This window comes from Muntiacus reevesi, chromosome 3, assembly GCF_963930625.1.
Source record: "Muntiacus reevesi chromosome 3, mMunRee1.1, whole genome shotgun sequence".
In the NCBI taxonomy this organism is placed as follows: Eukaryota; Metazoa; Chordata; class Mammalia; order Artiodactyla; family Cervidae; genus Muntiacus; species Muntiacus reevesi.
In genome coordinates this window covers 6,001,631-6,023,232 of record NC_089251.1, presented here as the reverse complement: position 1 = coordinate 6,023,232, position 21,602 = coordinate 6,001,631, and the positions used below count along the sequence as shown (strand labels likewise).

General features: G+C 53.4%; 2 protein-coding genes across 2 annotated transcripts in view; one reads left to right on the top strand and one right to left on the bottom strand.

The window, feature by feature from the left end:
• C3H9orf78 (chromosome 3 C9orf78 homolog) overlaps positions 1–10,409 on the bottom strand; it is a 416,805-nt gene extending 406,396 nt beyond the window's left edge. The window contains exon 1 of the mRNA XM_065928265.1: positions 10,405–10,409. The gene's annotated coding sequence lies outside the window, so the exon portion shown is untranslated. The remainder of the gene's footprint in view (positions 1–10,404) is intronic.
• HMCN2 (hemicentin 2) overlaps positions 1–21,602 on the top strand; it is a 172,727-nt gene that overhangs the window by 41,910 nt on the left and 109,215 nt on the right. Inside the window, exons 9-18 of the mRNA XM_065928266.1 lie at positions 430–574; positions 1,108–1,229; positions 3,185–3,457; positions 4,341–4,482; positions 4,919–5,046; positions 6,134–6,247; positions 8,812–8,961; positions 18,560–18,748; positions 19,686–19,781; positions 20,070–20,197. Of these exons, the coding sequence (XP_065784338.1) occupies positions 430–574; positions 1,108–1,229; positions 3,185–3,457; positions 4,341–4,482; positions 4,919–5,046; positions 6,134–6,247; positions 8,812–8,961; positions 18,560–18,748; positions 19,686–19,781; positions 20,070–20,197 (1,487 nt within the window). The remainder of the gene's footprint in view (positions 1–429; positions 575–1,107; positions 1,230–3,184; positions 3,458–4,340; positions 4,483–4,918; positions 5,047–6,133; positions 6,248–8,811; positions 8,962–18,559; positions 18,749–19,685; positions 19,782–20,069; positions 20,198–21,602) is intronic.

Genomic DNA, 21,602 nt, shown 5'->3' with positions numbered 1-21,602 from the left:
CCCAGGCCCCGGGAGAGTCTCATCTGGGGAGCATTTCATCAGATTTGAGGGCTGATTCGACTTCTCTGTCTCCCACACAATTGACAGAATGCTAGCATAAGCCATAAAACCCCCACAAGTCTTCATGGAAGGAGCTGGCCCTGCCACGTGTGTGTGCCAAGGGCTTCCCACTCACCACCTCTCACCGGCAGCTCGCCACAACTCGATGAGGTCACTAATGCCATTAACCCATTTTACAGAGGTGAAAACTGAGGCTAAGGGAGGTGATGCCCCCTGTTCTTGGTGGCCACCGGACGGTGAGGCTGGAGACCGAAGCCCTGCCTTCTGGCCCCTGGTCATCCTTGTGGGTCTCTGTGTTGCTAGGTGTGTCGAGGGCAGACTGAGGGGGCAGGGCAGGGAGGAGTCCTGAGTGCGGGTCCTTGCCCACAGGCGCCCCCCTGGTCAGCATGCCCCCCAGGATCCATGGCTACCTACGCCAGCCTCTGCAGGTCTCCTGCTCTGTGCACAGCGCCCTCCCCTTCCGGCTGCAGCTGTGGCGGGAGGGAGCCAGGCTGGGTGAGGAGAGGCGCTTTCGGTGAGTGGCTCAGGACTGTCCGTTGGCCCCAGTCCCAGGGCTCCCAGGGGCCTGATGCCCTGGAGGGAGCTAAGGGGGGCGCGGGTGGCACACGTGGGGCCTTGGTCGTCCTGCTGGGCACCTGCCAGCTTGGCCAGGGTTGGGGGAGAGCGGGTCCCTGAGGCTCCCACCACTGCTGGGCCATCACTCCGTGGATGAACCACAGGCCTTCCTCAGATTCTGAAAACTCCACCCGTGAAGGCCCGGCTCTGTGCTGGTCAGCGCAGGAAGGACCCTCTGAGACTTTCCCTCCTATGGTTGGAAGCCCGGGGCTCAGAGAGGGGAAGGGACGTTCTCAGAGTCACACGGCGTATCGTTGGGATTTGCACGTCCTTAGCTGCCTGTCTCTTCTTACCAAGTCTCTGAGAGGTTTGGGGGCCTCTTTCTGGGCAAGATTCAGGGGGTCAAGCCCCCATCCGGAAGCCTGGATGAGGCCGGGGGGCTCTGCTGGGGGGCAGTGCGGTTGTGTGTCCCCAGCTCTTCTGTGTTTGCAGGGAGTCAGGGAACAGCAGCTGGGAGATCCCTTGGGCCTCCAAGGCCGAAGAAGGCATGTACGAGTGCACAGCAGTCAGCCGGGCTGGGACCGGACGAGCAAGGGCTCAGATCGTCGTCACAGGTCTGTCCCCTCGGGCCCGTCCTGACTCTTCCCTGTAGGACTCCCTCCCAGGCTTCCTCCATCTGTGGGTGAGTGTGCCAGCCAGCTGCCGGGGACCGTCCGTCATCCAGAGCCCGACGCCCACACTGCACCTGCCTGCTGGCCTCCGGTTTGGACCGTCTGCCCCACGAATGACCTGTGGTTGCAGGAAGGTTGAGAACCCCAGCTCGGGCTCCGCCTCCCAGTCCCCAGCCTCAGTCCCATCCTTGACTTCTTGGTCAGCCCCCAGGCCCTTACAAGGGCCACCGTCCACCTCGTCCCCAACCTGTAATGCCTCCAGGTCCTACCGCCGTGGCAGCGGTGAACTCAGGAAGGTTGGAAATGCCACAGATCCTCCTACAATGCAGTTGGCTTCATTTTTAAAATAATGAACCTAAGCTGCCTTGATGGGCTTTCCCAGTGGCTCAGTGGTAAAGAATCCGCCTGCCAATGCAGGAGACACGGGTTCAATCCCTGGGTCGGGAGGATCCCCTGGAGGAGGAAATGGCAACCCACTCCACTATTCTTGCCTGGAAAAATCCCATGGACAGAGGACCTAGTGGGCTACAGTCCATGGGGTCGCAAAAGAGTCGGACATGACTTAGCAACTAAACAACCACAAAGCTCCCTTGAAGAAAAGGGGCCTAATGAACATAGAGGGATCAGTCACTCTGCATTCCTAAACTCACTCAAAATCACTCATGCTCCCTGTAGGAAGACTGGAAAAATATAAGCCAACAGAAAAGATGGAAATGACCTGTGACCCCTCCACTCTAGAGATGACTTTGACAGCATTTTGCTTTACTTCTTTTTGGACCTTTATCCATGTGTGCATTTTAAGAAAAGTGGGATAATATCGTACATACTTACAGCAACCTGATTTGATGTCTGGAGTCAAATTTCCCCATTGGACATTGTGGTCATTGGCATGTGGACCCAGCTTTTTTCCTACAGGTCCTGCAGACCGTCCCTGATTAGGTGGTCTCTGAGCTGTCACTTTTTAATGGTTTTTTCTTATTGAGAGTATGGGTTTCTAAGCTCTTTCTTCTTTGGGGGCAGTGGCCTTCCTTATTTAGTCCACATTTAGCTGCTGTTTATACAGAGAATAGCTCTGTACTTGTTACTCTTTTCCAATTAAGGGTGATTTCCAAGACTTTATCCACCAGTCTGGAATTATTGGGGTTTCCCAGGTGGCTCAGTGGTAAAGAGTCTGTCTGCCAATGTAGGAGAAACTGGTTCAATCTATGGGTCGGGAAGATCCCCTGGAGAAGAAAATGGCAACCCACTCCAGTATTCTTGCCTGGGAAATCCCATGGACAGAGGAGCCTGGCGGGCTACAGTCCATGAGGTCACAAAAAGCCGGACACAATTTAGTGACTGAGCATGTACGCTCGTGGAATTATTGCCTCAAGGGTGTGAAGTGTGGGTTTTTTGTTTACTTTAGTCGTTGCATCATGTCTGACTCTGAAACCCCATGGATAGGAGCCCGCCAGGCTTCTCTGTCCACGGGATTTTCCAGGCAAGAATACTGGAGTGGGTTGCCATTTTCTTCTCCAGGGGATCTTCCCAACCCGGGGATTGAACCCACATCTTCTGCATTGGCAGGCAGATTCTTTACCACTGAGCCCTGGGATAGCCCCGAAGAATGGACTGACTCTTGTTAAATTTTGCTGTTGGCTGTTGTATAGAAATCAGGCGTGCATGCACGCACGCACACACACACACCCCCCCCACACACACACACCCCACACACACAGCCGCCGGGCGGGTGTGAGATGGCCATGGGGTGGCGTCGTCCAGGCATGATGAGCAGAAGCTGGTGAACTGCTCCGCTGGGGGATGCAGTGGACTCTGGGGTCTGGACACCCCCAGGGTCTGCAGGACGTCCCCTTCCCCGCGCCAACCCCTCAGAGCCTCCTGCGCTCCTGTTCCTGCAGACCCCCCGCCGCAGCTGGTCCCCGTCTCCAATGTGACCGTGTCCCCTGGAGAGACCGCCATCCTGTCCTGCCTGGTCCTGAGCGAGGCTCCCTACAACCTGACCTGGGTCCGGGACTGGCGAGTCCTGTCGGCCTCGACGGGCAGAGTCGCCCAGCTGGCCGACCTATCCCTGGAGGTCAGGAACACCACCCTCAGCGACGGCGGGCGGTACCAGTGCATGGCCAGCAACTCCAATGGAGTCTCGAGGGCATCCGTCTGGCTCCTGGTGCGAGGTGAGGCTGCTCGCTACCTGGCATTTCTCCCGGAGCCCATCCGTCCATCCCTCTGTTCAGACATCAGCTCTGGCAGGCAGCATCAGCCCTTCCAGAGTTTTCTCAACCTTCGGAGTAAGAGAATTCTGTACTAAGTGTAGTGGTTTGGCACTGTTGGGAAGTTCATCCTCATATCTAGCCTCAATTTCTACTGCTGTTGGCCAAGCCAATTTCACTGTGTGCTGTCCTCTTTCTGGGTCATTGAGCACTTCCATTGTCCAGCCCTCTCGATATGCAGGACAGAGATGGGACACCGGAAACTTCTGGAAGCCCAGGGATCAGATATGCTTGGCAGGGTTTGGGTAGCGCTGACCAGCTGGGGGTGGAGGAGGCAGTGAGAGGAAACACATCCAGAGGGTTAGTGCCTGGATTAGGTACTCACCTGGGATTTAGGTCCACTCAGGATTGAGACGCATCTTGCTCCTCTAGGGACCTATCTCCCCCAAGTGTAAAAGTGAGTGTGTTGGAACAAATCTCGCTCTTGTGCCGATGACTCTGGATTGGCTGCTTAGAGTGTGTTTAGAAAGATTCTGAGGCCATATCGAGGCTGCTGGTATGGGGGGAGCTCAGCTCAGAGCAGAAGTTCAGGGAGCTCAAGGTTCCCACCAGGGGCGTTAGGGACTTCAGGTCCCTTTGTGGCCCGAGGATGTGCCTGGGGGCTGCCTGGTCAACCCTGGTTCCCTGAGAAGCCAGTCACAAGGATGCAGGTCCCTCAGGGCCCTTCCTTCCTATGTCTCCGCTGTCTGTGGATGCGGGGAGGAGCAGGGGGCCCAGTGCTGGGTGCCTGGGACAACACGGCTGCTCTGACAAGCTTCTCCCCACCTGTCCACTCCTTGAACCCCAGAGGCCCCACAGGTCAGCATCCACACGAGGTCACAGCGCTTCTCCCAGGGCATGGAGGTGAGGGTCCGCTGCTCGGCCTCCGGATACCCTGCACCCCACATCTCCTGGAGCCGCGAGGGTCGTGCCCTGCAGGAGGACAGCAGGTGAGGGCCTCGGGGACCTCTCTGGGCCTCAGTCTTCTTAACTGTAGCAAATGGGGAGTGGCATTTGCCCTGCCTTCCTCCTGATGATTTGAGACTCAGGAGCAAGATCATTTGGGAAACATAGCGATGCCTCATGTGGGTTCTGGAGTCAGGCGTTCCAGCTGCATAATCTGGTAGACCTGTACTTGCATTCTGCCTCTGCCATTCAGGCTGTGTGCCTCTGGGCAAGTCACCTTACCTTTCTGAGCCTGATGAATGAAAAAGGAACATTAAAAGTGATGAACCTACAGCCTGGCACAGAGCAAGCAGTCAGTGTAAAATGATGTCACTGGTGATGTCATTAATTAATCTGCTTTTAATAATGACTGGGGTAACCCCATGCGACCCAACCTAACCGGCCCCTTCCTGTTGAACACGTTTCGTGGCACAACTCCAGAGTTCGCGTGGATGCCCAGGGAACCCTGATCATTCAGGGGTTGGCCCCAGAGGATGCAGGGAGTTACAGCTGCCAGGCTGCTAATGAGATTGGCAGAGATGAAGAGACGATCACCCTCTACTATACAGGTACTTGGGGCAAGGGCATTTGCAGAAGAGGGTCCCCAGTCCTGCCTTCCCCCCTCGCTCCCTTTCTCCCCCTCGTTCACAGATACTTCAGAGTATCTACTGTGTGGCAGACACGGGGATACAATAGTGAACACAGGGTCCCTGTCCAGGTAGAGGTTATATTCTAATGGGGAAGCAGAAAGCAAAACATGCAGATAAATAAGGTACTTTCAGATGGGGAAGGTATGGGGCGGGCACAGCGCAGGGTGGTGTGATGGAGCGACGTGTAGCTGGGCAGAGAAGGAAACGTACACACAGGATCAAACTCCTGCCCCAGACGGGAATGGGAACAGCGTTTCAGGGACAGAGACACAATGGGGCAAAAGCCTCGAGGTAGGAATGGCCCCTGGGGTCCCCAAGGGGCTGCAAGGAGCAGGAGGCTGGCTGGAGTCAGGGGCCAGGGAGCCGCAGCCGGCCCCTGCGGTGCATTTTAGAACCTTGTAAGATTTCACCTTTACGCCAGGTTCAAAGAGGACAATAAAAAATAAATAGAGTGTATGTATATCTGACTCACTTTGCCGCAAGCAGAAGCTAACATATCATTGTAAATCAACTATACTTTAAAAATTATTTTTAAAAATTATATATAAGAAAAAGGAAATATAAAGTGTTTAGAGGTAAAGGGATATCATATTTGGAACTTATTCTCAGCCATTTAGAAAAAAAAAAGAATACAGAGAGAATTCCATCATGATAAAACAAAACGAATATGGCAAAACTGTTAACATCTGGTGATATGGGTGAAAGGTACATGAAGAACCTTTGTATTAGTCTTGCAACTTTCTAGTGTGAAATTACTTCAAAATAAAAAGTTAAAAAATAAAAAGAGGACAAGAAGGGAGTTCAGTCCCGGGAGTAACTGGCTATTTAAAAACTGGCCGAGGCTGCATCTTTCTGGGGGTGACTGTCCCGGTTGGTGGGGGTGGGGAGGAGGCAGGTGCTCAGCCCACCCTGGCCCCTCTGACCCTCCCTCAGCTGGGGAAAACGGCACTGTCGCTCTAGGGAGTCTGTGGCTTGGTCCCCAATTCCCCATCTGCTCCCCACACAGACCCACCATCCGTGTCGGCTGTAAACGGCGTGGTACTGGCTGCCGAAGGGGAGGAGGCGGTGCTGGCGTGCGAGGCAACCGGGGTGCCCCCGCCCCGGGTCATCTGGTATCGAGGTACATGGATTGGGTGGGGAGAGGGGCCTGCAGAGGGGTCTGCGGGGGGCCCTGGAGGATCAGCTTTCCAGGATGGTCATGGGGGGCACTCGGAATGGTGTGTCTGGGGAGAAGGACTGTTTCGAGCAGCCCCCATCACCCCTAGCCCAGTATCCATATATAACTGATGCAGACTGGCTCTATGATCAGGAGCAGGATTTAGAGTAGACCCAGATTTGAATTCTGGCCCCCCCGAGTGGCCTCGGACAAGTGGCTTGGCAACTGTGAGCCTGTTTCCTTAGTTGGGAAATCAAAGACAGCTTGTTTCTTCCCTAACATTTCTCTTGTTTATTTGGTTGCATTGGGTCTTAGTTGCTGCAGATCAGCTCTTTAGATGTGACAGGTGGGATCCACCTCCCCGACCAGGGATCGAACCCGAGCCCCCTGCATTGGGAGCTTGACGTCCCAGCCACTGGACCACCAGTCTCTGAGATAGGCTGGTTGTGTGAGGATTAAATGAGTCCATATGTGCGGATTGTCTAGAACAAGACTGGCCCACGGCCTGGGCTGTGTCCTTAACGGTGGTGTTGAAGATGCTGTGATTAGCAGGGAGCTGGCAGTCGTGGTGAGCGTTCTGTTGTGAGGCTTTTCTGAATTAGTGAGTGTAGAGGGTTTTCTGTGTGTTGGACCCCAAGCTGGAGTTTGATCGACAGGAGCCACTCTTGCGCCCACACCAGTGGACCTGGGTCCTGGGGCTCCTGCCTCGGACTTTCCAGGGCAGAACCCTGGGCTCCTTCTCAAGCACAGCCCCCTCCCATCCAGACGCACTCCAGTCTTGGCAGCACCTGTCTGTGATCTCAGCAGAGCCTCACCTTGACCCTGACAGGCAGTGTTAGCTCAGTTTGAGCATTTTTGTCCGTGGTCACCAGCTAGTGGCGGCAGAGGCCTCGGGACTCCTTCCTCAGGGCGTGGCCACTGCCTGCCGTGGCTGGGAGCTCTACCAGCCCAGCCCGGGAGCCGCCTTTTTACAGGGGATCTCCCAGTGGAATGGCTTCCAGGTGGCATTAGTGGTAAAGAATCCGCCTGCCAATGCAGGAGACGCCAGTTCAATCCCTGGGTGAGGAAAATCCTCTCTTGATAAGGCAATGGCTACCCAGTCTAGTATTCTTGCCTGGAAAATCCCATGGACGGAGGAGACTGGCAGACTACAGACTGTGGGGTTTGTAAAGCGTCGAACTGATGACAAACACACTCTATCCCTTGGAATGTTATTCAGCCTTAAGAAGGAATGAAATTCAAGTTATACAACAACGTGAATATAGCTACCTTTGAACTGTGCACTTGAAAATGATTAAGATAATACATTTTATGAGTTTTTAAACCACAATTAAATTTTTTCTTAATTAGTCTCCCATGACAAAGAAAAAGAAATTGGAAAAAAAAAGTCAGGTTCATAGCAGCTATTATGTAAAAATTTCCCCCTACTTCTAATTGGCCAAATGAAGAAAAAAATATTTTATCTGTGACATTTTCAGAGACATTTGCTCTAAGATGGGGTATTTAAGTAGTAAAACATTATAAGAAAAGATAAAAAATTTTTTTAACTTGGAAAAAAGGAATGCAATTTTTATACAACATAGATGAACCTTGAAAATACGATGCTAAGTGAAATAAGCCAGACACAGAAGGACAAGTATTATATGATTCCACTTAACTGAGTGGGATCTCTTATAAGAAATGCCTAGTATGTGCAAATTTAGAGACAGAGAGGAGATGCCAGGGGCTTGGGGAGGGGGAAATGGGGAGTTAGTGTTTAATACGTAGGGCTTCCATTTGAGAAGATGAAAAAGTTTTGTGGATGGATCATGGGGATGTACCTGATCCTGCTTAACTGGACACTCAGTGCTTAAAATGGTAAAATCTTGTGTTATGTATATTTACCACAATTTTAAAAACAAAAAATTTAAGTTAAGTTGTAAAAAAAGGTTCAAAATCAGGGTGGCCCTTCAGGCCAGTCGGGGTGGGAGTCAGGGAACAGTAAGAGAAATGAGAAGAAGGCATCAGAGAGGCAGAACTGGGGGGGAAGGTGGGGGTCTTCTCCCAGAGCTGACCCAAGCCTCAGTCTGCCCCTGAGCAGAGGGCGGAGACCCAGGAGGGAGACCCAGGCAAGGCGTTCTTGGGTAATGAACCTGTCACATGCAAGGGGGCAGGCTGAGACTCACTCTTGGCCAACAGAGGGACTCAGGGAACTGGATTCAGGGGGGCTGACCTAAAAGAAAATTTTTTTAGTTGTGGTAAATTGTGGGTAACATATCCATTCCCCTCTTAACCGTTTTTAGGTATATTCACATTGCTGTACAACCACCACCACCCATCTCCAGGACTCTTTCATTTAGCAAAACTGAAAGTCTGTGCCCATTAAACAGTCCTGATTGCAGGCTGAGGGGTCTTTACCTCACCCACACCCCTCTGAGGTTCCAGCCTTGTGGCGTCCCAGGAACCCAGGGTCTGGAAGGCAGCCTGATCCCCGGGCCTCCTGTGGCAGCCTTGAGTACCTGCTTGATGTTTTCTCATCTTTGGTCCAGGGGATCTTGAAATGATTCTGGCCTCTGAGGACTCCAGCTCTGGGATGCTGCGGATCCCAGTGGTTCGTGAGAGGGATGCTGGCGTCTATACCTGCCGAGCTGTCAATGAGTTGGGTGACGCCTCTGCAGAAATCCGGCTGGAGGTTGGACGTGAGTGTACACCTTGTCCCCCGCTGTGCCCTGCCACCTGCCCTACTTCTGAGCAGGGAGGAGAGAATGCTAGCCTGCCAGTGGGGGATTTGTATCATTTGGATCCAGAGCACGTGGGACAGAGATTTTAGAGGGAGATGGTGTATGTGTTACCACTTGCTGTGTAACAAATTGCCCTAACTCTGTGGCTTAAAACAGTGGGCATCTATTGAAGCACAGTTCTGGGGGGCTAGGATTCTGGTTCTGACTCGGGGTCTCTCACGGGATGGCACTTATTACATTGGTCGGGGATATGGTCATCTGAAGGCTTGACTAGGGCTGGAGGGTCCACCCAAAGTTCATTTATGAGGCTTTTATCAGGAAGCCTCTGTTCCTTACCCATAGGGTCTTCCCTGGAAGATTTTTCATGACATGGGTTTTCCTAGAGAAAGTGAGTTGAGAGGTAAACAGAATCCAAGATGGAAAAGTTTAGTATCTCAGTCATGTCTGACTCTTTGCGACCCCATGGACTGTAGCCCACCAGGCTCCTCCATCCCCGGGATTTTCCAGGCAAGAGTACTGGAGTGGGTTGCCATTTCCTTCTCCAGGGGATCTTCCCAACCCAGGGACTGAACCCGGGTCTCCCACATTGTAGGCAGATGCTTTACTGTCTGAGCCACCAGAGAAGTCTCTGAGCCACCAGGGAAGTAAGTCTTTATAGCCAGTTACAGTCTTGGAAGTGACATACCATCACCTGTTATATCCTATAGGTCACATGGACCAACCCTGGTATTGGTGGGTGGGAGAGACCCCTCAAGTGTGAGAGTCCCAGGAAGCAGGGGGACGTTGCCCACCATGGAAATAGTTTGGCTCCAGCTTGGACATCGTCATCCCTGTGACCCGAGTTCCAGTCTTGTCTCCATCACTGACCATCTATGTGCTTTGGTCAAGTCATTGACCCTCAGTTTCCCCATCTGTAAAATGTAGCTGACGGCTTCCCTGGTGGCTCAGCGGTAAAGAATCTGCTTGCAATACAGGAGAAGCAGGTTCAATTCCTGAGTCGGGAAGATGCCCTAGAGAAGGATATGGTAACCCACTGCAGTATTCTTGCCTGGGAAATCCCGTGGACAGAGGAGCCTGGCGGGCCATAGTCCCTGGGGTCACAAAAGAATCAGGTACGACTTGGCAGCTACACAACAACAAAGCAGAGCTGACCACACTACTTCCTTTGTTGAGTGGCTGTGAGGGTTCAATGAAATCAGACACATAAGTTTAGCACTGGGTTTGGCCCATCATGGGTGTTTAATAAATGGAGAAGTGATTATTCCCCTTTTACAGATGGGGAGTCTGGATTCTTCTGTGGCTGGAACACAGCCTTGGCTATGATTGCCATGAGTTCTTGGTTCCAGGCCTGGATCCCGGGCACTGGGAATTGCTCGGAAGTTGTGGGCACAGCTCCTTGGCGTGCCGAGCCAGAGCAGATGGGGCTCTGAGGGTCAGCTGTGGCCATGACGGGAAAGACAGGTGCTGAGAGTTCGGGGGAAGTGCGGAGAATGGGGAATGGGCTTGAATGGGCCGGATGGGATGGCCAGGGGCCTCCCCAGGGAGGCTTGATCAGGAGGGTCTGGCCCTGGGGGAGACGGTAACATCTCAGGCTCGGGGATCCTCCCACGCATGGGGGTGCCTTTAGTGTTCATTCATCTGTTCCATCGTTGCCATCCTTCAGCACGTAGTCACCAGGTGGCCAGGCCCTGTGCCCCAGACCCTGGGTTGGGAATACAACCGCATCAGCCCTTGTGTTATCCTTGGTGCCAAAAAGAGAGACAGTAAACAGACAATTAGAATGCTCAGTGTACTGAGTAATTGGAAGTGGCATCCGTGGGGCCTATGCCCAGAGAAGGGGGCTAAGCCAGCACTAGAGGCTGGGAAGGCTTCTTGGAGGAGTCGATGTCTAAGCTGAACCCAGAAGCAGTCAGCAAAAAAAGACGAGCTGCAAAAAAAGATCTGTACAAAAAAGATCTTCACGACCCAGATAATCACGATCGTGTGATCACTCACCTAGACCCAGATATCCTGGAATGCAAATCAAGTGGGCCTTAGGATGCATCACTACGAACAAAGCTAGTGGAGGTGATGGAATTCCAGTTGAGCTATTTCAAATCCTAAAAGATGATGCTGTGAAAGTTCTGCACTCAATATGCCAGCAAATTTGGAAAACTCAGCAGTGGCCACAGGACTGGGAAAGGTCAGTTTTCATTCCAAGCCCAAAGAAAGGAAATGCCAAAGAATGCTCAAACTATCACACAATTGCATTCATCTCACAGGCTAGTAAAGTAATGACCAAAATTCTCCAAGCCAGGCTTCAGCAATATGTGAACCGTAAACTTCCAGATGTTCAAGCTGGTTTTAGAAAAGGCAGAGGAACCAGAGATCAAATTTCCAACATCCACTGGATCATCAAAAAAGCAAGAGAGTTCCAGAAAAACATCTATTTCTGCTTTATTGACTATGCCAAAGCCTTTGACTGTGTGGATCACAATAAATGGTGGAAAATTCTGAAAGAGTTGGGAATACCAGACCACCTGACCTGCCTCTTAAGAAACCTGTATGCAGGTCAGGAAGCAACAGTTAGAACTGGACATGGAACAACAGATTGGTCCCATATAGGAAAAGGAGTACATCAAAGCTGTATATTGTCACCTGTTTATTTAACTTATATGTAGAGTACATCATGAGAAACGCTCAATTGGAAGAAGCACAAGCTGGAATCAAGATTACCAGGAGAAATATCAATAACCTCAGATGTGCAGATGACACCACCCTTATGGCAGAACACGAAGAAGAACTAAAGAGCCTCTTGATGAAAGTGAAAGAGGAGAGTGAAAAAGTTGGCTTAAAGCTCAGCATTCAGAAAACTATGATATGGCATCCGATCCCATCACTTCATGGCAAATAGATGGGGAAACAGTGGAAACAGTGGCTGACTTTATTTTGGGGGGGGCTCCAAAATCACTGCAGATGGTGATTGTAGCCATGAAATTAAAAGACACTTACTCCTTGGAAGGAAAGTTATGACTAACCTAGACAGCATATTAAAAAGCAGAGATATTACTTTGTCAACAAAGGTCCATCTAGTCAAGGCTATGGTTTTTCCAGTAGTCACATATGGATGTGAGAGTTGGACTATAAAGAAAGTTGAGCGCTGAAGAATTGATGCTTTTGAACTGTGGTGTTGGAGAAGACTCTTGAGAGTCCCTTGGACTGCAAGGAGATCCAACCAGTCCATCCTAAAGGAGATCAGTCCTGGGTGTTCATTAGAAGGACTGATGCTGAAGCTGAAACTCCAATACTTTGGCCACCTGATGCGAAGAGCTGACTCATTAGAAAAGACCCTGATGCTGGGAAAGATTGAGGGCAGGAGGAGAAGGGGACGACAGAGGATGAGATGGTTGATGGCATCACCGACTTGATGGACATGAGTTTGGGTGAACTCCGGGAGTTGATGATGGACGGGGAGGCCTGGCGAGGTGCAGTTCACGGGGTCGCAAAGAGTTGGACACGACTGAGCGACTGAACTGAACTGAGGAGCTGCGGGGACAGTGCTCCAGGCAGAGAGAACAGCATGTGCAGCTCTCCCCAGGGCAAGAGAAGCCAGGCAGAGGGTGAGGCATCGAGGACGGGGAGGGGCGAGGCCGAGGCCGAGGCGGCCGGCTGCCCAGCTGTGGGTCACTCCTGGCCTTTGGCTTGGGGAGCCCGGGGGAGTCTGGGCTTTGTCCTGAGGAGGCGGTGAGAGGTATCTAAGGAGAATGATGTGCTCAGACTTTCCCTGTCTGTGTGGCTGGGCTCTTGGGTGGGGTGCGGTGGGTGTGGAAAGCCATAGGGCCTGATGATAAAAATATAATCAGTCTTCCGTGAAATCTGCCCTGCAGCAAGCCCAGCTCTAAGCACGTTTCATGTGCTAACCTGTAATCCTCATAACATCCCTTTGCAATGGGTTCCACTTTATCCTTTCATAGATGGGGAAACGAGGCACAGACAGGTTAAGTGACTTGTCCAGGATCACACAGCTGGTGAGCGGCAGCATCTGAACCCAGGGTCAGGGCTTTTTAGCCCCTGGACTTGGTCCTGATGCTCCCAGCAGGGTGAGCTTGGACGTTGCTTCTGCACTCTGAGCCTCGGGCTGCTCACCTACAAAATGTTTGTGGCTATTGTGTGAGTGAGAGATAGGAAAGGCCTTGGACAAGAAGGGCTCTGACAGATGTCACTGTCACTGTGATTAGTCGGTGGGTTCTGGGTAGACAGAGAAGATGCCCTGGGTGTTGTTACAAGCGGTCCTCCTTTGTTCCGTGTCTGATTGCTTTTCAGCAAAGCCTTATTTCTTTGGGGCCCAGGCCGACCCGCCTGCCTTATCCTGTTCCTTCACCTTGAGCCGTTGGTCTGGAGGCCATTTCCCCATGTCAGAGAAAGGAGGTGGCGGGCACCCCGGAGGCAGGCACGGGGCCACTGTGGCCTCTGGCCTTGAGGTCAGGGACGGAGTGGACTGTAGCCCAACACCTGTGTGTCTGGGGAGAGCTGGCCTGGCAGCGGTGGTGGGAAATTGAATTTCCTGCCCATCTGGGTGGCAGCTGTGGTGTGGCCTTTCTGGCCAGCCCGCCAGAGCCTTGCAGGGCTGAGGACAGGGGGCACTGTGCCCAATTCCTGCTGTTCCGCTGGAAACTGGCTTCCTGGAGGTATTGGGGGGGGGGTGGCGGTGTACAGAAAGGAGGGCAGCCTTCCCCTGACCAGCCTTTGAGGGTCTCTCCCCTCTGGGCCTGGCATTTGGCAGACAAAGAGTCCTGGATCGAAGTCCAGGGCCTGCTGCTTGTTTGGCCAAGTTATTTACCTTCCTGGGCCTCACCTTCCTCATCTGTAAAATGGGGCTGCTGATGACCGAGGCTTATTCACAAGGTCCTCGAGAGATTTAATGAGAATGTGCTTCACTCAGGACTTGATTGAAATAAATACTCAGTGGACAGTGGGTCGTGCCGGGTGACAAGGGCCTGGTGTGGCAGAGCGAGACGGAGTGGTTGTCACATGGCTGGTGACCAGGCTACACGGCAGTACCCCAGTGCCCCCAGCCCCCCCATCCCCCGTCACCCCCAGAGCTCAATGCTCTTTCTACTATTTTAAAACTGCTCTGACCTAAGTTCCCTTTGTCCTGCTGGTTTCTCTTGAAATGGATGTTCACTCAGCCCTCTTTCCTTCTTTATTTTTAGGATTTTTATTTACTTGGCTGCATCGGATCTTAGTTGTGACACGCAGGATGCTCATTGCAGTGTGCGGGCTTCTCTAGTTGTGGCATATGGGCTCAGCAGTTATGGTGTTTGGGCTTTGTTGGCCCACGGCATGTGGGATCTTAGCTCCCCTGCCAGGGACTGACCCTGCATCCTCTGCATGCCAAGGCAGATTCATAACCACTGGACCACCAGGGAAGTCCCCACTCAGCCCTCTTTCTATCATCTCATTTTCATCTCTGCTTCTTATTCCTGACTTGGAAGCAGTCGGTTGCTGGGTGGATGAGCAAGGGAGCGGCGGGCATGCGTCTGTGAAAGCAAACCCCTCCGGCCAGCCAAGGGGAGCAGGAGAGGAACACAGCTGGTCTCTGGGGCCAGCATCCGGGCTGCTTCTCCATCAGGCAAGGGCCCGGAGCCCGTGACCCGTTTAGGGCTGCTGGACAGGGCTCTGCTTTTAATTTCTTTTGCCATCGGGAGAAAAAAAAAAGTGAAGAATAATAAGTAGATGACAATGAACCCAGCCTGGATTGCATTTGTCTTTATAAACAGTCATAAAATACAGTTTAAGATTTTTTTTAGGGAGGAGAGTCATCCTGTACTTCTGGCCAGTGGAGCTGAGGCTCCAGGCTTCACCGCAGGGTCTTTCTGTGGGGGAAGGGGGTCTTCCCAGGAGGGGCTGTGGCAGCCATCCCCAGCCCTGTCTCCTTCCAAGAGACCCTGGAATCCCTCTATAAGCAGGGCAGGGCCTGAGGCCAGCCTCTCCTGTGGTCACCCTGCCCATCGGCCAAGTCTTTGGGCCTGGGTCCCCCGCCCTCCTTCTGGCCAGGCTGAGTCAAGACTGATTAGAGCTCCGTTTCCCAAGCTGGCACATCCCCACAAGCTCTGACTCAGGGCTCTGGGCCATGAGAACTGGGGGGATGGTGGAGGAGACTGGGGGACTGAAGGGTCTCCAGATGATGATAAAGAACCCTAGAACTTTAAGGTACTGGAACTGGGGAGAATATAGTTATCTCTTTCTGGAGGGGGATCCGAGGTCCAGAGTGGTGTGGGGGTTCATCCATGGGTGTCCAGTGGGGCAGAGGGCGTGAAGCGGGGGTGGGGAGGGGCCCTGCCCAGGCTTCAGGCCTTTAGGCTGGTGGCCTTGCCCAGGGGGCCAAGTAAGAGGAAGTCATCGCCTCTGTCCATGTCACTTCCTTGGAGGATCCCGGGGGTGGAGGGAATAGCTCATCAGCGCTGTCAAGTCTCAGCTGTGGCCACACCCTCCTGTCTTGCCCCTTCCCAGGCCGGTGGCTGGCATCCTTCACAGGGCAGTTTTCTCTTCCTGGGTGCTTCTGGTTCCCCACACAGAGCTGCCTCCCTGCAAAGGCACTGCAGCTGTCAGATGATGAGATTACAGAGCGTGGTGGCTGTCGTGTGTCTAGCTGTCTCGGGGCACTCACAGCTCCTGCCCCGTAAACCTGCTCAAGGTCGAGGCAAACGGGGCCATTCCTGGGAAAACCTGGTGGCTGTGGAACCAGCTCATGGTCCCTCCCTGCAGAGGGCACCTGAGAGTCTGAGGAGGGGGCTTGGAGCCTGAAAGCAGAGGTGGCGAGCCTTTTGGATGGGACCCTGGGAAGGCCATGGGGCTGGCAGCCCACCCCACCTCCCGACGCTGCAGGACAAGCGTGGAGCCCACGTGGGCCCAGCTTTGCATCTCAGTCTCCCATCTGCACAGTAAAGGGGCAGAGGACTCCCGGCTCTAGTGTGCAGGGTTCTGGGGTCCCGCCTTATTTGGAGGCTCCAGTGATGAGCAGGGGGAAGGCGGCATAGGAGACAAAGTCGCAGTTTCAGGCGCGGGATCTGATTCTGGAATGTAGCTGACCGCACCTCTGAGAGAGGACTGAAGAGGTGCCAAGTTGCCCCTGAACACCCATGAGATGCAGGGGTGCCATGGCCGAGAGCCTGGGTCTTAGCAGCAGCCGGATCTGGGCTCTGACCCCAGCTCTACCACTGACCTTGAACTGTACCTGAGGCAGGTGTCTTAATCCCTCTGACCCTCAGTTTCCCCACCTGTAAAATGAGCTTTTGAATTGTGGTGCTGGAGAAGACTCTTGGGAGCCCCTTGGACAGCCAGGACACCAAATCAGTCAATCTTAAAGGAAATCATCCCTGAATATTCATTGGAAGGACTGATGCTGAAGTGCCAATACTTTGGCCACGTGATGTGAAGAGCCACCTCATTGGTAAAGACCTTGGTGCTGGGAAGATCAAGATTGAGGGCAGGAGGAGAAGGGGGAACAAGAGATGAGATGGTTGGATGGCATCACCGACTAAATGGACATGAGTTTGAGCAAACTCTGGGAGATAGTGAAGGAAGGGAAGCCTGGCATGCTGCAGTCCATAGGGTTGCAAAGAATTGGACATGACTTAGTGACTAAATGACAACAACAAATTGGGGTTGTGAGAATACCCACTTCATGAGTTTATTGGGACCATGAATGAAGTCATGTTTCTAAAGTACCACCATCATGCCTGTCACTGAGTAGGCATTCCAGATGCTATGCTTTGATGTGACATGAAAGTCACTCAGTCGTGTCCAACTCTGCAACCCCATGGACCACACAGTCCATGGCATTCTCCAGGCCAGAATACTGGAGTGGGTAGCCTTTCGCTTCTCCAGCGGATCTTCCCAACCCAGGAATCGAACCAGGGTCTCCTGCATTGCAGGAGGAGCTATCAGGGAACCCTTTGATAGTTGCTTACTATTATAAGTCAACTGTCCCTTCTTGGGGAGGGAGGTGAAGTTCAGGATTGGGAGGAGAATGGGAAGGAGGGTGTGCTTTTTAATACCCCACAGTTAGGAGGAAAAGTGGGATTCTTTGGCTATGGAAGGAGAGGGTCTAGAGGCAGCATGAGAAAAACGGGGAGTGAGAGGCCTGCAGGAGGAGGGAGCTTTGAGTTGGGCCCTGCAGTGCGCTGGATAGAGTTGAGGAGGCCGGCTCTGGGGTACCTGGCCCTGGAGCTACTACTCAGGGTGGGGAGAGGGGAATAAGAACGCTGTATCCCCAGGGCCAGGACTTTGCAGTTCCAGTGACCCCATCTGAGGCACCCGGAGCAGATACTTGCTTGGATTCTCAGTTGCTGCAGCTGCCAGGCTCCAGTGAGAAAGAAAAGCGACTTGCGGGTGGTGTCTGAGCTCAGGTCCAAAACTGTCTTCCTCCTTGCAGCGATTTTCCAAGTTGTGTTTATATCTCCCTGGAACTCCCCTGCTCCCCAAGGCCAAGAGGGAAATTTGATGTCATGATTTGGATGGATGGGGGAGATTTCTGCAGAGAGACGGCGAGAACGAAGGGGTGGAGGAGTTTCCTCCATGCTGGATGTGATGGGTTCAGAATAGGCCAGGTTCCTTCCTGGTCAGGGGTCTGGGGACAGGGATCTGAGGGCGTGCCCAGAAGCTGCAGGGAATGGGGCCTGGACCTGTCTGGAGTTGGGCCGACTTCTGGCCAGCAGAAGAGTGGAAAGGATTATGAGTCTCTGTTTGGGGAAATAAATTATTTCAAGGCCCCCCCTCCCATCATAAAAATAAGACAATGCCTAGAAAAAATTTTTGGAAGAAACACTAAAAACCATTAACAGTGGCAAGGACATGGGGTTTGAAGTGTTTGGAGCTAAAATGAAGAGTAAACCCTTACATGATGCTTAAATTTTTATTATAATTCAGGTGCCCTTGGTTATGTCTGTTATCCTGGTGTAATTATTATGATGGCTCTTTTCACTTTCCAGTGTCCCATTTGGACCATAAAGTCTAAGGTCAAGTTATTTATAGGCCTGTTTTGACTTTGTAGTAGAGATTTATGTGCTTATTACAAGATGTTCAACAAGCAGAGAAAGATGTAGCAAAGTAAAGATGAGCTAGAACCTCCCTATGAAGTTGGTTGTTTGGGGTCGTGGAAAGAGAAGCCCTGGTGGCCCAGGAGGAAGGCATGGTGGTGGGGAGGCCCTCAGAGCTGGTGGGGTTCCTGTGGTCAGGCATGACTTGCAGCCCCTCCAAGCTGGCTTCCCAGGAGATGTCATCTGCAGGAGCAGGCGTGTTGCTCCCCTGTATGTCTGGACAAGGCGGGGTCCCCAAGATGCCATGTGGGGAGGACTTCATCCCTCCGAACGCTGCTCGTTCTGCCTCATCATCCCCAGGAGCCCTTCAGGGCTGCATCCTGCCAAGCTCAAGTTGGCATGAGTTAGGTTCTTGAGGGAGAGGCTGGAAGAGGGAAATCCCCCAGCGAGGGGAGAGGAAGGCAGGCCTTGGAACAGTGCCCTTGGGGCCAGGCGGGTCCAGTCACTGGGCAAGGCTGACTGTCACCTCCCTGCAGATGCGCCCCAGCTGTTGGAGCTGCCCCAGGATGTCACCGTGGAACTGGGGAGGAGTGCCCTCCTGGCATGCCGGGCCACAGGTCGCCCACCGCCTACCATCACCTGGCGCCGTGGAGATGACCAGCCTCTGGGGCCCAGGCCAGGCAGCAGGACTGGGTGGCCCGATTCAGGGGTGCTCTTCTTTGAAAGTAAGAGATTGGGGCTGGGGGAGGGTGGACAGGGGAGACAGGATGGCTTTTGACACCCTAAGCCCCCAGACTGGGCAACTGGGAGCAGGACACTGACCATGGGTCAGGCTGATGTAGGGTCATGTTTCGGTTGAGTGACTCTGGTCAGGTCACTCCACTCCTCTGAACCAGTCACGCTAGTAATAGTGACGGTACCTCCCACCCTGGTTTAACAACAGTCCACCTTAAGGAGCTACTGTGTGAGTAATACACGTAAATCCCCTAACACAGTGTCTGACACATATTAAGTGTTACATGTGATAGCCATCATCATCACCATCATCACCCTCACCATCATATTCACCATCATCGTCACCACCATAAATCATCACTATCATCTTCCTCATTATCATCTTTATCATGATCAATTCCATCATCACCATCACCAACATCACCATCACCATCATCATCACCATCCTAACCATCATCATCACCATCATCTTTATCATTATCATCTCAATCCTCACCACCACCATCACCATCATAACTATCACCACCATCATCATCACCATCACTACCTTCATCATCACCACCACCATCACCACCATCACCACCATCACCACCATCATCATCATCACCATTATTTTCACTACTGTGCCAGACCGGATGCTGAGCACTATATTTGCATCATCTATTGATCCCTCCTAATCATACTACAAGGCGCAGTTATTGATAAATTATCCCCTTTCTACACATGAGCAAGCCTAGGCCTTCTCACCTTCCCAAGGCCCAGCTGTATCCCCTATCCTCCTCCTCCCCGCCATCCCAGCCTTCCTATCTGACCTCTGCAGGGCCAGGCTGTGCCAAGGGCACTGTTGGCACCTGGGGAGCTGGAGCCTGTGGGGGCTGGAGGCAGGATGTGCTCTGACAGTCAGGTCTGCCTTTTCCTGCCCCTCAGGTGTGGTCCCCGAAGACCAGGCCACGTATATCTGCGAAGCTCAAAATGTCTTTGGGAAGGTCCAGGCGCGGGCCCACCTCCTCGTGACTGGACATGGTTCGCTGTGGATCTGGAGAGGAGGGGTTTGGTGGGGACACTGGGCCCCCCAGGGAGGCCCCATGGCTGCCCGTCCTTTGGGACGGGAGTGTCCACAGCCAGATTCTCCTAGAGGAGCATCTGGACCCCTACTTTCTGGGTAGTGTGCCCCAAGAAGTGTGCCCTTTGACCCTTTGGGATCCCCAATCCTGATGCCTCTCTGGGTTCTGTGGGGAGGAGAGAGACGGGAGTGAGGGCCTTGGTTCCCACAGGAAGCCAGTGGACCAACACCATCTCCTCTCCCTGCAGCCCCCCCACAGATCGCCAGCAGTGCCTCCACCGTCCGGGTGCTGGAGAGGCAGCCGGTGTCCCTGCCCTGTGTCGTCCTGTCTGGGAGACCCCGCCCCGAGAGGCGCTGGCTCAAGGCCGGCATGCCTGTGAGTGCCGGGCCCCTCTGGGTGCCGCGGGCAGTGTTGTGGGGAGGAGGGAACTGTCACATTAACACCTCGACCTCCGCTTTGCCTTTCCCCGGTTTGGGAGTGTCTTCTCCCTTCCCTGCCTCTTTCCAGAACTTTCTCTGACAATGCACTAATAGCATCCTTTACCCTCTCGAGTCCTGGTGCTTCATTTGTGCTGCGATTGGGGAGCAGCAGTTTGGTGGGGGCACAGACACAACGCGTTTGGCCGTCGCCCCCGTTCTGACGGTTCCACGACAGAGGCGAGATCTGTGCAACCGAGGATGTGCCCGGCGGCCTGGCACACTGCTGGGCACACAGTAGCTGCTTTACCCGCTCCCATTCATTTGGTTTTCTTTGTTGTTGCTCTGTTTAGTCGCTCAGTCATATCCGACTCTTTGTGACCCTATGGACTGTAGCCTGCCAGGCTCCTCCATCCATGGGATTCTCCAGGCAAGAATACTGGAGTCGGTTGCCATTTCCTCCTCCAGGGGATCTTCCTTTCTTAGGGACTGGACCTGAGTCTCCTGAATAGACAGGCAGATTCTTTACCGCTGAGCCACCTGGGTCCCTCTATTTCCCTTCTGCGTTCACTCCTCCTTTCCCTCCTTTCTCCGGTCAGACATCTGAGGTCCTTGTGCCCAGGAAGTTATAAAAAAGGTGCCCTCACCCCAGAAGACACCCCCAGAAGATGCTGGACATCCAGGGGAGGCAGCAACTGTGTGGCCAGACTGCTGCCCTGGTCCCATCCCCGCTGTCCCAGCCCCTGATGCAAGAGGACAGACAGGGTCCAACTCGCGGAGCGGGCAGGCTTTGTGGAGGCTGATCACATGGGTGCCCCTCTGCAGGATCACCAGGAGGAGGGCCCTGCCTGGTCACACGGGCTGGGGCAGGGAGAGCATTCCACAGTAGAATCCGATGGGCAAGAGGGGAGGGGTGGCCCTGGGCCTCGTCCACGCCAGGACAGGGAGTGACCAGGGATGCAGAGCCTGTTTTAGCTCAGCGGGGACACTGGGTGGGCCTGCTCCTGCCCAGATGCCGGGGGCAAAGAGCAGAAGCCCCCTCAAGCTCACTCATCCCCAAGGGGTCCCAAGATAGCCCGGGAGCCTCTCCCAGAACCCGAGAGCAGAATATGCAGCCAGGCTCGAGGGACAGCGACAGGGTAGCCCAGAGCTGGCTCACCTGGCGGAACGGTCCTCACCAAGGATGGATGGGATGGGCATCTCTGCAGAGGTGGCCCCAGGCCCCATTCTGGACCAGCTTCCCCTGCCCAACCCCGGTCCTGATGGGGACACCCCTGGCCAGCCACCAGGAGCCGCTCTCTCTGGGGCCATAGCTGATGCGTCGGCACCTCCACTCCACTCTGCATGGCTCGGTTCTCTCCCCG